This window comes from Hemiscyllium ocellatum, chromosome 42 (genome assembly GCF_020745735.1).
Source record: "Hemiscyllium ocellatum isolate sHemOce1 chromosome 42, sHemOce1.pat.X.cur, whole genome shotgun sequence".
Lineage (NCBI taxonomy): Eukaryota > Metazoa > Chordata > Chondrichthyes > Orectolobiformes > Hemiscylliidae > Hemiscyllium > Hemiscyllium ocellatum.
Window position 1 is genome coordinate 13,845,870 of NC_083442.1, and position 16,563 is coordinate 13,862,432.

The window sequence follows — 16,563 nt, forward strand, 5'->3', positions numbered from 1 at the left end:
AAGGCAAATGGAGTTTAATATAGATAAGTGTGAGATCTTGAATTTTGGGAAGTCAAATCAAGGTAGAAGTTTCATGGTGAATGGTAGGGCCTTAAGGAATGTAGTGGAATGGAGGGACTTGGAGTTCAGGTTCACAGTTCCCTGAAAGTGGAGCCACAGGTAGACAGGGCAGTGAAGAAGGCTCTTGACACAAGACATTGAGTTTAGAAGTTAGGAAGTTATGTTGCAGTTATACTGTATGTTGGTGAGGTCATACTTGAACTATTGTGTTCAGTCACCTTGCTATAGGAAGGATGTTACTAAACTGGAAAGAGTGCAGGAGAAATTTACAAGGATGTTGCCTGGACTCAATGGTCTGAGTCCAGGCCCTTCCTGATGAAGGGCTTTTGCCTGAAACGTCGAATTTCCTGTTCCTTGGATGCTGCCTGACCTGCTGCGCTTTAACCAGCAACACATTTTCAGCTCTGATCTCCAGCATCTGCAGACCTCACTTTTTACTCAATGGTCTGAGTTATAGGGAGAGGTTGGACAAGCTAGCACCTATTTCTTTAGACCATAGGAGACTGAGGGAGGGGGGGGGGGATCTTATAGAGGCATGTAAGATCCAAATAAACCTGTTGGACTATAACCTAGTGTATGATTTTTAACTTTGTACACCCCCAGACCAACACTGCACCTCCACATCATTAAGATCATGAGAGGCATGGATAGGGTGAATGCACTCAGCTTTTTTTTTCCAGTGCTGGAGAATCAAGGACTAGAGGACATCAGTTTGAAGTTAGAGGGGAGAGAATAAAATGAAACCTGAGAGGCAACATTTTTACACAGAGGATGGTACACATATGAAATGAGCTACTAGTAGAACTGGTTGAGGTGGTTACATTACCAACATTTAAAAGACATTTGGACAAATACGTGGATAGGAAAGGATTAGAAGGATATGGGCCAGGTGCAGGAAAATGAGGTTAGCATGAACAGACATTATGGCCAGCGTGGACCAGTTTGGGCCAAAGGACTTGTCTCTGTGCTGTAGGACTCCATGACTCCAAATCCTCAGGGCTTGTTGATGTGCATTCCAGAATACTGAGTGACCCTGGAAATATTGAATACTTTGGTGGTCATCTTTCAAAATTCTGTAGACTATGAAATTGAAACAAATTTCTGCAGAAACAGGTCTGGTAGTATCTGTGGAGAGAAAGCAGAGTTAACCTTTCATTGTGTGCAGGTTTAGTTCCTCTCTTTCCTCAGAGGGAGTGCAGTCAAGGTTCAGTAAGCTGATGCCAAGAATGGCAGAACTTTATGAAGAGAATTTGGTTCAACTGTGCCTGATTTCACCTGAGATTAGAAGAATGAGAAAGGATCTGATTAAAGCATATAAAATTCTAACTAGGCTAGACAGACTACATGTAGGAATCTTATACTCCACAACCACCTGATGAAAGAGCAGTGCTCCGAAAGCCAGTGCTTCCAATTAAACCTGTTGGAATATAACCTGATGTTGTGTGATGTTTGACTTTATACATGCAGGAAGGATGTTTCCTGGTTTTGGAATCGAGAACTAGGAGTCACATTCTCAGGAAGTGGAATACGTCATTTAGGATTGAGATGAAAACACATTTCTCTGCTCAGAGGGTAGTTAACTTATTTCATACCACAGGAGGCTATGGAGGCCAGCTCACTGAGAATATTCAGCAAAGAAATTGAAAACCTTTTAGACATTAAAGGCATCAAGAGATATGAAGAGAAAGCAGAAATATGCTATTGAGGTAGAAGATCAGCCAGGATATTGAGGAATTGTGAATGCGCAATGTTCAGCAACAATTATTAATGGACATCTCCACTTCTGACCTGATGATGGAGGGAAGGTCGTTGGTGAAGCAGCTGAAGATAGTTGGGCCTAGGACACTACCCTGAGGAATTCCTGCAGAGATGTCCTGAAGTGAAATATTTGACCTTCAACCACAGCCATCTTTCTTTGTGCACAGAATGACTCCACCCAGCAGAGTTTTTTGCCAATTTCCATGGACTCCAGTTTTGCCAGGGCCCTTGATGACATATGAAGTCAAATGCTGTCTTAATATCAAGGACAGTTATCCTTACTTTGTCTCTGGTGACCATATTTGGACCAAAACTGCCATGTGTTCAGGAACTGAGTTGCACTGGCCCTGAATTTGACGTTGAGTTGTTACTGAGCAAGTTTTGACTGTTAATATTTTTATCGTCTGTTGGTAGATTTTGATCATGCATGAGGAAATTTTTATTTTCAAAACTGCAGTTTCTCAAACCTATTGTGTCAACCTTGACTCTTATATCGCTCTTGCCTCTGAGTGAAAAAGTTGTTATCCTACTCCAAAGCATTGTGCTTTGTAATCTAGGCAGGCACTCCAGTACTGCGGGCCAGCAGAGGTACTGCATTGGTAGGTATAAATACAGAAAGCTCGACATAACAAATCCTATAAATTTCTCAAAGAAAAGCAGATGTACTATCTCTGGTATCCTGGCCAAAATTTATCCCTTCCATTAATATCATGAAAATAGATAATGTTGTCATTATTGTGTTGTTCAAATGTATTAACTTGCTGCCTGCAAATTTGCTGCTGTGTTTCCTACACTGGTATCATGTGATTACAGGTCAGAAATATTCAATTGCTTGTATACTACTTCAGGATGTCCTGAGGTTGAAGAGTGCTATCGATTGATTAGCTCAGTTGGACAGCGAGGTTGCAATGTCAAGTGAAGCCTGTAGCCTGGGTTCAGTTCCCACCTGAGGTATTGTGACCCTCTGTTACACTACCACCAGTTTGTTGAACAAGTGAAAGGTTAGGTAAATGTCCCCTGACTAACCTTGACCAATTTGCAATTACCCAGGTGTGGTGAGATAGACAAAGGGGCCAACAGTCAGGGGAAGATCCAACACAACTTTATCAAAGATTTTATCAAGGAGAAACAATATTTATCAGAATCTACTATTGTGTTTTTAATTAAACTCTGACAATCTCTTCACAGGCTTCTTCAGTAAACAGTCTCAAATTCATGCTAGCTATTTACTTCTGCCATGACTTTTTGTGAATTTGCTAGACCAATCCACAGGTTCCCACCATTGCATTTAAACTGTTTATCTGAAAGGACTGGTAATACCCATTCAGTAGGACTGGAATAGGCTTCCCCTCAGTCTTTCAATTTGGGCTTGCCCTCTTATCTAGGGTTGGTTCTGGTCCAGGGCGTCTGACCGAGGTGGTCTTGCTGGAGGTGCCATTGAAAAAGGTGCAAGAAGCAGAACGAGTGGGAGCTCCAGGTTGCCTCTGTTGCTCCCCCCCTTCATTCCCTTCTCAAAGATTCTGTGGCCTGTGCCCAATATTAGCAGCAGGTAAGGGTAGGAGGATCCAAGATGAAGCAACTTTCTATTTTTGGAGGTGCAGAACATGGTTTTCAATCTTTAGCTGTCATGCTATCATTGTGCTCTGTATCTGGCCTCCTAATGGGCTGAGTACCACCAAGCCTGTCTAGCATTCTTCTGATGAAGCAGGTTTACTTTTCAGCCCCTAACCTTGAAGACACTGGGCCTTCCAATTGCAAGGTGGCCTGCCTCCTCCATTTGCTGGTCTTCCAATTGGAGTTCCTATTTAATTGATTTCGTAGATTCGCTACCATGTGGAAGCAAGCCATTCAGCCCATCAAGACCGCACCAACCCTCCAAAGGATGTACCACCCAGAACTGCCGCCTCTACCCTATTCCTGTAACCATGCATTTCTCATGGCTAACCCACGTAGTCTGCACAACCCTGGACACTAACCTGCAGATTTTTGGACTGAGGGAAGAAACCGGAGCACCCAGAGGAAGCCCACGCGGACACTGGGAGAATGTACAAACTCCACACTGTCACCCGAGATTGGAATCGAAGCGGGTCCCTGGTGCTGTGAGGCAGCACTTAACCTCAGTGAACTGAGCCCAAGTACATTCTGTGTGCAGTGTGGCCATCACTATGCGAGGGGCATCGGAGCAATCCATTCCTTCCCACTGATTTAAGGCCAAGGAAGGATTGTGTAAAGGGAACCACATAACTGAACTGGGCAGGAGCTATAATTATTTGTCCTGTGTCCCAAGGATTGGGAGCCTAACTCTAAGGACCATTCATCCACGGAGGAAGATCAGTTCCAACTTGTAGCTGATCCACAGCTGTACATTTTACAATAAATGTAAATGGTTACAGTTAGTAACACAATTTTCAATTATATATCACCCTCAACGGAGTAAAATATCCCAACAAGAATGCTACCAGACAACATTTAACATTATGCTATATCAGGAGATGTTCGGTCAGAAGATCAAATATTTGGTCAAATGGCTAGGTTTCAAGGAGCTCCCTTAAAGAATGGAAGACATGCAGAAATTTAGTGAACAATTTCAGAGCTTAGGGCAGAGAAAACTGAAGACATAGCTGCCAATGAAGTTGTACAGGAGACCATTCCAGGAACATAGGTTTCCCTTTGAGGCTTGTGTAGCTAGAGATGCATTGAAGAGATTCAGAGAGGAACAACACTGGAGTGATATGAGAATGCAGATGTTAATGATGTAACCAGTTATTAGACCAGTAGCTAATACAAGTCATTAATCTCCGAGTGATGGGTGAGGTGACTTGGTTTGAGCTAGGAATGCAACATCGGAGTTTGGGTAAGCTCAGCTTTACAAAAGGGACAATGTCGAAGACTGCGCAAGAGGGAATTTGAAGAATATACCAGTAACAAAGCTTAGATAATGCAGGTTTCAGCTTCAGTTGGACTGAGATAGATGGGCATATCATGTCCATTACCTGGTGAAGAATGGTGAAGCAGCTTCCTGCTGTTCAGTCTCCTCAGTTTAAGTTTTGTAGCTTTGTTTTACCATACAAAGGAATCAATGAGGAGGATAGGAACATACTCACACCTAAGATCAAGTCAATATTGAGGTTTAGCAAAGCTACTTGGCCTTCTAAGTCTCTACTCACAAAGCCCTGCTGTTTCCTATCAGCACTTTAAATATTTTCCCCAAAGTACTTATTCAATTCTCCTTTGAAGATTATCAAATCTGCTTCCATTATCCTTTTAGACTCTTGATCCTAGATGGCAACAACTTGCTGTTTGAAGAAATCTTTCCTCATGTTACCCCGATTTATTTGCCCATTACTGTAGATTCCATTCCCCGGTTCCCACTTCTCTGTTGGAAATAGCTTGTTTTTATTTACTCTGTCAAAACTAGTCATGATCTTGAACACCTATACCAAATCTCCTCTTAACTGTCTGTTTTAAAGAGTATAACAGCGACGTCTTCAGTCTCTCCATCTTTGTCAATCCCTGTCTCTTACAATAAATATTCTGACAAACCTTCTGCACGCTGCCTATGGACTTGGCGTGATTATTAAAGTGTGGTGCCCAGACTTGAACACTTGCACCAGTATTTTATAAACGTTTAGCATAATATATTTACCTTTGTATTCTATTAATAAAGGAACCATATGCATCCCAACTTGTCCTGCTACATTCAAACTTCTGTGAACATGAACCTACAGGTTTTGCTTTTCTCTCCACCTCTCTCTTTACCCACCCCCCCCCCGCCCCCCCATCACCTGATGAAGGAGCGTCGCTCCGAAAGCTAGTGTGCTTCCAATTAAACCTGTGGGACTATAACCTGGGGTTGTGTGATTTTTAACTTTGTACACCCCAGTCCAACACCGGCATCTCCAAATCGTCTCTGTATTCAATTCATATTTCAAGAGATCTGTCCATTTCATCAAACTGTATACTTCCTGAGTTTGTTCTTGTCCTCATTGTTTGCTACATTTGAATTTCACATCAAATACAAACTTTGAATTAATGCTATACATTTGTATGCCAGTTAGGTTATTAACATATATCAAAAAGCACAGTATTTCTAATTCCAAACCTGGGGCTCCAGCACTGTAACCCTGTCCCTAACCTGCAAAACAACCTTTCACCTCTATTCTCTGCTTCGGTCCTTTCCTCAATTTGGTATTCATGTTGCCATTGTCATTTTGCTCCAGTGGATTTGAACTTTTCTAGCAAGTCTATTATTTAGTACGTTGTCAAGTTCCTTTCAAAAGTCCATGTATACAAATTGCTCAATATGGTCCTCTTCAACCCTTTCTGTTACTTCTAAGTATACTGGACTCGGTGGGACAGATCTGGATTTGGGTTTGGAACTCAGGAGATGGACAATGGCCTTTGGAGAGAATGCTGAGGAGTAATTTCTCACAGTAGACCTGTAGATAAAGGGCTGTTATAAATATCAAACATATGTACAGTTGCAGCTTGAAATGTGCTCTATTGTTCTTGTAAGATTTATTTGATAGAAATTCACTGTATAAATGTAAATGTTTGCTAAAGTCAGTGACTGGCTAATTGGGCTTGTTAAATGTGTTTTGTTCAGACCCATACTTACGCTGCTTATTTTTAACTCTCCAGGCACTCTGTGCACTTTGGATATATGCCTTTCTCAGCTGGAAGATGTGGGTACGCTCAACATATACCAAACCGTCCGAAGGATGCGAACGCAACGAGCCTTCAGCATCCAGACTCCTGACCAGTACTACTTCTGTTACACAGCAATTATCGAGCATGCTCAGAGGAAAAACCTACTGTCAGCCAATCATTAACAAGAGAATCTCCTCCTCCCCTCTCCCCAACATAGATTATATACCACTTCTGCACACATGCAGATGAGCTCTACTAATATACTCCTCGTACATCTGTAGACGTCCACCTTTTGTGATTGTACAAGATCCTAGAATTAGTACTAGCCTTAACTACTTGGATAGAACTTATTTTACAATGGTTTAATGCCATCGTACCAGTAGCCATCTTCATGGAGCATATAGACATTTCCTGAAGAAAATATGTTACAATTCATTTATTCCAATAATGTAGCATTAGAAATAAAATCTACGGTACAGGAGACATGAGTGGTCAATGATAAATGAAGGCGATCATTTTCGCAAAGACTGAAACCACAACCTTTAGACACCATGTGGCTGGAAATTGAAGTTCTGTAACGTGTCGTCTGTGGACCAGACTTCCTCCTTTTTCTGAAAAAGAAACTTGTTAATGACATACAAAAAGAAAATAACAACAAAAAAATTACCTCAAGCATCATCTGAGGGATAGCAGAAAGCACCAAGTTGTACTTCTGTTACCTCGGGCCATGATTAACATTGGGAACGCCAGACGGATTCTTGACCCTGGAGGCAGTTCTCGTGTCAGTCTCATTGACAAAGACAAGCTGGGGAATGAAATGTCATCAGCCGAGCTGTGTACTTGTCACTGATGTCCGTGCCTGTGAGATGAGTTTACTCTTTGTGCCTTCTTGTCTTTTATTCGTAATTGGGGCTGTAGTGCATGCAGCCAAAGTGTTATTCAAAACTTAACCTTTCTCTCAGGGGAACTTTATTTTTCTTCCCTTTATCTTTCTCCATCTCTTTTTTTTTTCCATTTCTCTCAGTTGGATTTGATTTAGTTAGGGTTCTAAAAGCATAATGGTTACCCAAACTGCTTTGAAAATCTGCAACTCCACCTGTCTCCCAAAAGCTTCGTTCAAGCTGAACATGAGAACAGAGGAGTTTACACAGCTCGGTAACCCTCTTGCTTGTCACTGCCTCTGTTGACCTTTAATATAATATCTCCATATACATCAACCTGAAGCAGCCAGTCTGATCTGGACTTTGCTATATGTCAGAAATTTCTGTGGCATTGTAAATTTATTGCAGCCTGACTTAACGCCATGAACAAATGACAGAACAAGTCCTGTATTTTGAGTACGCTTATGTGCATACTATTGGGTCATTTTCTGCACCTGCCCAAATTTCTTAACTTCAGGATTTCCGTTACGATGGATGACATTTCTCAGTAATCTTTGAGTCGTGTCATTGCTTTCAACAATCATGAATTCTTGGCTTGTTTTTGTGTTCCTTTCCAAAGGGCAGAATGTGGAAATAATCCTTGAGAGATGGATAAACCTGTGAGGCAAGTATAAACCCTTCAGGTTGATGCAACCATACATAGAGATAATTGTCAGCTGACAGCAAGCAGTCCACTCCTCCTGGTGAAGTGATCACACCATTAGAGCCCAGTGAGGGGAATCTAGGATGAATTCCATGATAGGAGTGCTCAATATTTTTTGCTGTGTATAGTTTTCAGAGAAATAACAAGTGCTTTCATTTACCACACAGTACCTTTCAAATGAATTATATTTTGCAACACTGACCAAATCTCTCTGCATCCTTGGAAATTTGAGGCCAATATTTATGTTGTGCTACTTTACACATGCAATGCGTTTTCTTGTATGTCTGTTATTCAGTTTTCACTGTTTAGTTTGTGTCAGGAAGAACAAAGGCAATGGAGCAAACTCTTGACTTTGAGAAGATTGGTTTTCAGGTGTGTTGGGGGTGGGGGGGGAGATGTTCAGCAAAAACAGCCATCACAGCCTTTAATGGTGTTCCTGTTATATTGTATTGATTTTCTCACACAGGTTTATAAATGGTCATTGTAACAGGACTGAAATTGATAGATGGTATGACTTTCGGAATTGTAAGTTTATATGTGAACTAGTGAATTGTAAGCCAAAATAGTTAAAATGAATGGTTTAATTCTATTGTGTCATTTATTGCCTTAAATCAACAATGTCATGGATATTCTTGGATGATCTTGACTTAACTGATATGTGTCATACAAAATGGGTCCTAATTTCCTTTGGAGAATTGTCCTGTACTAATTCACGATTCAGTGAGCGTTTAGGTTCAGCCTTGCACCAGTACTCTCCATCACTCCCACCTAAATGGACTGTTATCATTCTTGATTCCGAGGATATCCCAAAATAGAAGTTGTGCTTCTGACTTGCAAGTGAAGACATTGAGTTCTGGTTGAACTTTTACTTGAGGGATTTTCAGTAGATTGATTTGCTGTAAACCCATTGGTTGTGAGGAAAAAGCTAGTTCCCTAGCTCAAATTTCTGCTGCAAAATATTTTTTAGATTTTTGCATGAAACAGTACAATTTTACTCTTAAGAACCTCAGAAGAGCAAAAAGGGAACAAAGGGCTATTTTTCTCATTACTCATTGTCCTCAACGTTGGAACATTAGGCTGCCATTCAGTAAGTTTATGGCTGATCTGTAGCCTGACTCCATCCACTTGCCTTGGTTTATGTCCCTTAATGGCATTGGTCAGCAAAAGTCTAGTGATATTAGATTTAAAATGATTTTTTAAGATGCAGTCAACTGCTTCATGTAGGAAGAGATTTCCAGACTACTACCACCTTTAGTGCAAAAATCTGTTTTGTAACTTCTGAAAAGTTTTAAGGAGCATCATAGTGAACTCAAAACATTAATTCTCTCTTTCTCCTGAATTGCCTGGCTCTGATTTTAAAGTTATGTCCTTTGATCTAGACTCTGCCTACCAGCACAAAATAAGTGTACAATCTATCCTTGTAATCTCTTGTAAAATCATCCCTTACCTTTCAGTATTCCGATTTCATATAATTTCTTCCCATAATTTAACCCTGTGAGTCTTGGGTGCCTGGACAGTTCCAAGATTAATATATCCTTCTTAAGGCAGAATGTCTGAAACTGCACACGTACTAAAGTGTGGGTCTTTGTATACCTCAAGCAAAGTTTCATCCACTTTATATCCTACATTGCTGAATATAAAGGCCAGCATTCCATTAGCCTTTCTAATTTTCTTTTGTATCTGTTGTTTATATTGTAGAGGCCTGTGTATATGGATCTCTTAAATTTCTTTGAACTCACACTGGCTGTAGCTTTCATTAAATAATATTGAAGTATTTCAACATAACCTATATAGCATTAATCTACATTTTGCACTCTCCTGTAACAGCAGTACCTGAACTGCAACCTCTTAATGTTGCCAATATCTAAATAACTTGTACGGAGATTGCGTGTTTTCACTTGTGCATCTCATTTGCTGATCTATTTTAATTTTTTGGAGTTTGGAATTGAATATTTGAATGTTCCTCACTGCTGGATAAATCCTTCGTTGCTCACATGTACACAAATGACTGGGAACAGAGATTAAAACCTTGTGTGGTGCCCCCAGGATTCATGACCCACAAGGACTGCAAGTTTGAGCATTCCTGTTGTACAAGTATTTGACTCTTCAACTTTACTGCGAAAGCTATTCCACTCGCTGAGTTCAGAGGTTTTCTTCCTTACCAGCTTGAACATTGTTGAATTGATCATTGCTGCTCAGCGTCTGAGTGAGGAGCATGAACTAATTATGAGTTATTGTTACTGTATGTACAGCAGCACTCAAAGTGGAAACTCTCCTGATTGTGTAGTACTTAGATTTCTTTTATCCAAAAAGAAAATGCTGAACTTAATACTCCATTAGAAGCAATTCTGGAATTGAGTGTACATCAGCCACCCAAATGATGAGGGAAGATTTGTGCTATCATAACCCATCATGTAAACAATTGAATTGTATGGGCTTGTTTTATTTCATGGTAACCAATAGCCCCAATTTGGCCTCACTAACAATACTGGTTAATGTACATTGGTAGGCATAGATCATATTATTAGTTGACACTTCATTGCACGCATGGGCCGTTATGTATATCTCAGGCTCATGGTTTTTTGGTTTTGATCCTGTTACTGCATCAACCTGATTTCCAGAACAATGAGTTGCAGCCTAGAATGGCATATGAATGTGGAAAAATATTACCTGACTACTTAGGAGAATAAAACATTGGTCACAGAATTGAGGAGTAAAACTCCTTCCCATTGTGTGCCCTCCTACTATAAGCTGACGGTAACATTTTTGCAGTTCTTTGGATCATTTGAGCAATAATGTGACTGAGTCGACAGGCTATACTTCCCGATGTTGTAAAGGTGAAAAAAAAACGAGGAGGAGAACATGAGTTTGATTAGAAGAGCTGACATTAAACTAAGCTGAATGTGTTCAGGCTTAGGATTGAACATTATACTGGTAACAAAAGTGTGTTAGACCTAAGAGTTCTACAGCACAAATACACCAGTCATTTTGGTTTTATCAGCAGGTTTCTCCCCAACATATAGACACATCATCCTCATATTTCCAACCAAATTACTGAAAACCAAGAATTTGATTCGACAACACTGAAGAATGGTGATATATTTCCAAACGAACTTGTATGTGGTGATGAGCTTTTACATCTCTTGGTCTTGTCCTTAAAAGTTATGGTGGTCATTGGTTTGGAAGGTGCAGAAAGTTTACCTAGATATTGCAATGAATCTTGTATTTAGTTATATTGCTGCTACTGTATCGAGGAGAAAGTGAATGTTTAAGTTAATGGTGTGCCAATCAATATTTTGTCCTGGATAGTTTCGCTCCTCTTGAATATTGTTGGAGATGTACTCATTCAGGGAAGTAGGGAGTATTCTTTGCACTCCTGCCATATCTATAGATAGCACCAGGCTTTGAGGAGTCAGGATGTGAATTACTGGCCAGAGATCCCCAGCTTCTGACCTGTTCTTGTAACCATATATTTATATGGCTAGTTCTGTTTCTGGTCAGTGGTAACCCAATGTCCAGGCTGGTAAATTCAGCAATTTCTTGAACTTTAGGAGGAGACGATTAGATTCTCTGTTGTTGAAGGTGGTCATTTCTGGTATTCGGATACAAGTGCAATTGATCAGCTGAAGCCTTCATGTTATCCAGGTCTTGCTTCTTGCAGATTCCTTCCTTCTCTGAGGAGTTGCTGGTTTTGCTAAACATTGCACTCAGCAGTGAATATTCCCACTTCTGAACTTACGATAGGCAGAAATCTGTTGATAAAGCAACTAAAGATGATTAAGCCGAGGGCACTACCCTGAAGAACTCCAATGGAGTTGGCCTGGAGTTGAAATAGTTGACTTCCAGCAACAGCAGTTGTCTTCTTTTGTGCTAGGTATGACTCCAACCAGTGGACAATTTTCCCCAAAGTTCCCATGACTTCAATTTTACTGAATTTCTTGATGTCATGTTGTTAAATGTTGTCTGGACGCACATCATATTTGGAGTTCAGCTCTTTTATTCATGTTTTGGCTCGGGTTGGAATGAAATCCAGTGTCAGATGGCACTGGTAAAACCAAAACTGAGTGTCAGTTCACAGGTTATTGCTTGAATATGCGCTGCCTGGGAGTTCCCAGTAATGGATCTATCTCTCCTCATTCCATCAATAAATCAGGCTGATGCACTGGAACACTGCACATTTTCCAGACCTGGACATCAGATTGTCAGCAAGGACCAACTTAGCCCTAATCCTTGATCACCTATACTGTTTCTTGCAGCCATTCCAACCCCATAAAGACCCTGCTTCTCAACATTTTTATTTCCAAATTCTCATCCCACCTCAACTGAGAAGGATAGTCGCTAGTTTGATATAAATAATTTGGATATAAAGGGACTGTCTCTACATGCTGCTCAAAACAGGCTGAGAACAAAACACTGGAGAATGGCTTTTCCACTTTATAGATGTGTACGTATGTGCGCCACCATTTATTCCTCAACCAACATTTCTGAAACAGATTGTCTGGTCATTAACACATTGACCTTTGTGGAGACTTGCTATGCAACCCACAGCAAGTGGACTCCAGTGATTCAAGAGGGCAGCTCACCACCACCTTCTCAAGGGCTATCAATGATGGCCAGCCAGCGACGCCCAAGTCTCTCAAATAAATTTGAAAAAAATACAAATAGGCTATTATGTTCCCTATTTTACTACACATCCTTCATTGGCTGTAAAGTGCTTTGAGATTAGGGTGCTAAATAAATGCCAGGTTTTTAAAAAATATCTATTCTGTGTGCATGCATCTATTTGCCTACATGGTATTTCTTCATCATGTTTCCTTCAGGATTAGAGGTTGATAATACAGCTTTTGATGCCAGTGAGATTTAGAGCTCTGCTTTTGACGAGTGTGCTCATTGTGACCAGCGATTTTCCAACTCCAAAACTGGCCATTGCTAGAGGATGCTGGAGTCAACCTGTTATGCTAACATGTAACTCGTGCCCAGAGTTTAAGTATTTGAAGTGTGTTAGCCTTAACACCTGCGATAACTATATGGGTGAGTACTTGACAATCGTTAAGAAACTGCTAAGCCTTTAGTTCGTGTAATTTATTACAAGTTGAGATTGTAGTAGATTCATGGAGCAAATATACTGCTTAATCGCAAAGTATGGTATAGATCAGGGAAGCAATTCAGACCATTAACCGATCATCCCAAAGAATGTCTAAGACCAATTGCCATAGCGCTCAACTGCTTTTTGAACTACTCCTCCATGACATTGTGCTTATTCTAGAAGTTTATCTTCATGAGTGGTTTCTAAACAGAATCTAGATGTAGTAGCCATTTTGAACCTCTTCACCTGTCCATGTGCTTGTGCCATTTTGCTCAATAGGGCAGCGTGATCTTTATTTTATTTGCACTTGGAATTAACTGTGACAAAATGGGTACAGAACAAAACTCTTACAGCAACATGCTTTGAAGATGATGCTGGGATGCAGAAACCTGGATTAATTAAATAAAGTTCACACTGGGTCTGTATCAAAAACCACATTTTCTTGTCTTCACTTCCCACCCAGGCTAAGGGACAAGGGATGTATTGTTCTCTCAACAATGCATGTCATCCTGTTTTATTCTAGAAAACACCAGGAGGTGGGAACAAAATATCTAATGTTTGTCAGCCTAAGTCCAGACTTGCCAGTTGTTTTTTTTTTAAAGATGTTTCAAACAACAGGAGTGGACTTTTAAATCAGTCTGTGAAATACCCCACTGTTTGCAAGAGGTGCTGCTTGAAGCTAACACTGGTATGTGCCAAGGATTTGAAATAGAACCAACAAAACAGTGGAATTTCTCCCTGTCAGGTCCATTTGGTCTCATTCCTTTGTTCATTTCCAGCTGTCCTTTAAATTTGTGTTTTCCATTTTTTTAATCAATTTATTTTGTAAAGGGTATTACCAGTTCTGTTTCCACTATTGTTTTTTTTGAAGGACAATCTATTTCATAAGAGTCTTTGAATTAAAATCACTTTCTAAACCTTTCTCGTTGTCCTTTTGGTGAGTGCCTAGTTGCCAAGGGCAAGTGTCTTTTTTTTCCTTAATGATCTGAACAAGCTTCTCGTGTAGAGCACAGCTCTCTGCTCCCCCCTCAACCTTGCAGGTGCAATGCTAACAGCCCCTTCTGCTGAGTTTAATATTCTCAAGAATGTGAATTTAAGCAGATTTCATCTTGCCCCTGTGCACTGATGAGTTGATTCTTTGTTCATATAGTCCAGGAATATTGATATTGCTCCGATGTTGTTCTGAACATTAATGCAAGTCATTGTTGATTTGACAGTAGTTTAAAATATTGCGAATATTCGGAACATATCAAAGTATTGTTCTTAGCACACATTCTGAGATGAGCAACATGATAAACCTGACCCACAAATTAGTTTAGCTGATGTCTTTCTACAAGCAAAACAATTTGCCGAATACTTCCTGTATTCTCAAAGACCATGCTCCTTTAACTGTGGAATTTGGAAATTCCTATTCAAATCAGGTTGTTTGTTGATAACTATGTTGTGACATCATCCACAATTGGTGTATTTTTTATATTTTATGTTCAACCGTTCACTTGATTCGCAAGTAACAAAATTTACTCTTGCACTGTTAAATTTATAATGAATTGTCGGTGCAATGATTGCCCAAACATGAAATGAGACCAATTGTGGTGTAGAAGTATAGCAGGGCTCAAAGACTTAGTACTGATGTGGTACTGACACAGCAGTTTTGTTCCAATCTGTAGCGTTCCCACAGAGCCCTCTGCAGTTAACCCCCTTACTGGGTGTGAACCACCAAACCCCGGTCATCTTGTTCACTGCAGCAGTTGAATGGTCACTTTTTTTCTTTGATACTGTGGCCAAATTTCAGCAAAAGTTGTCAAGTTATTGGGACCACCATAGGTATAATGTTTCCAAATCATTGGAAAAGTTGTGTTACAGGACACAGTGGCTGAGACACGGGCCTATTACTAGCCAACTGTAGTTAAAACAGCCTGCCCATAATAAGTTAAAGTGCTTTAAAAATATTTATTGTAACTCAACTGACAAAATTATGCTTTGTGAAGATTGTTATTACATTACGTATATTGTTAATTCCTGTTCTTTTCCAGTGCTGTTCAAGTAATGTACTATTTATTATTTTTTTAAGTCAATAAACCATTTTATTTCACTACAACTGAAATGATTGGTGACTTGCAGTTGGATAACTTGGATGTATTTCCTATATTACATAGGATGAACATTGCCTTCCATAGTACTTCGGTAGTTGCGTCACACTTTAGGGCATTCTGATGTTGTGAAAGGTGCTTTGTAAATGCAAGTCTTTCCTCCTGGATTTGACTTTTGGGTTATTTCCATCAACATTTGATGGAACACCTCCTAGTCCAACCTGAAATTAAAAAGATTTTGCACTTGAGTTATCAGTCACCCAGAAATATCAGGCAAGCTTTGTTTAGAGGAGGCAGCCAGGCTCTGCAGCTGAGTTTCCACCAAGTTAAATTGAATCAGAAGAGTTACTGATTATTTTGGGGTTGTGCTGACTCTCCTTGTGATGGGAAGCCAGGTGTTTAACCTTGAAGGCACTTAATCTGTGAGTTCACAACCAAGCTTTTTGGACCATGTATATCCAGGTGGAACAGTTTCCAGCAGATATTCTCTATCCCCTTGGTGTCAGTGCAACACACACTACCTCATAAATGTGAACTCAAGGACCACCACTCATTCCTAAGTCAAAGTTGGAGAGTCAACACTTGGTAAACTATCTCAAGGGCTGAGTAACTGCACCAAGTAGCACAGACAATAGACTTCAGACTGACTTTATTTTGAACCTTCAGGGTGTGTGCTTTTTTTGTCAGCTAACATCTGGATGTGTAAGACAATTTCCTGATGGATCAGACTTCCTGTGAAAGCATCATCAAGTATGTAAAGGTGCTATATAAATGCAAGCTTGTTCAGTGCATCTCCTGAAATGATGCGGGTAAAGCTTCTGTTCTTCCTCTGTGAGACATTGACTTCAGTTGTTTGAGACAAATACCCTCGTACAAGTCACAGCCTTTGGGAAGAAAACTGCAGATCAAATATATTTTAAATGAATGTATTGGCTTAAAATGCAGCACAGAGCTCTGCAAAGAATATATCTGTTCCTACAAACTCCACATTGCATAAATGAGAAACCATTGAGAGATTATGGTTATAGTTATAGTATGATGTTATAGAACATAGAAGGATACAGCGCAGTACAGGCCCTTCGGCCCTCGATGTTGCGCCGACCGAGTCCTACCTAACCTATACTAGCCCAATAACTTCCAAATGCCTATCCAATGCCCGCTTAAATGAACATAAAGAAGGAGAGTTCACCACTGATACGGGCAGGGCATTCCATGAACTCACAACCCGCTGTGTGAAGAATCTACCCCTAACATCTGTCCTATACCTACCACCCCTTAATTTAAAGCTATGTCCCCTAGTAACACCTGACTCCATTAGCGGTAAAAATGTTAGTT

At 40.2% G+C, this 16,563-nt stretch overlaps 1 protein-coding gene across 2 annotated transcripts in view; it reads left to right on the plus strand.

Moving 5' to 3' along the window:
• ptpn9a (protein tyrosine phosphatase non-receptor type 9a) overlaps positions 1-15,213 on the plus strand; it is a 218,168-nt gene extending 202,955 nt beyond the window's left edge. For both annotated transcript variants that reach the window (XM_060853564.1, XM_060853565.1), the window contains exon 13: positions 6,460-15,213. In XM_060853564.1, the coding sequence (XP_060709547.1) occupies positions 6,460-6,650 (191 nt within the window). In that variant the 3' untranslated portion in view covers positions 6,651-15,213. The remainder of the gene's footprint in view (positions 1-6,459) is intronic.
• The last annotated feature ends 1,350 nt before the right edge of the window (positions 15,214-16,563 follow it).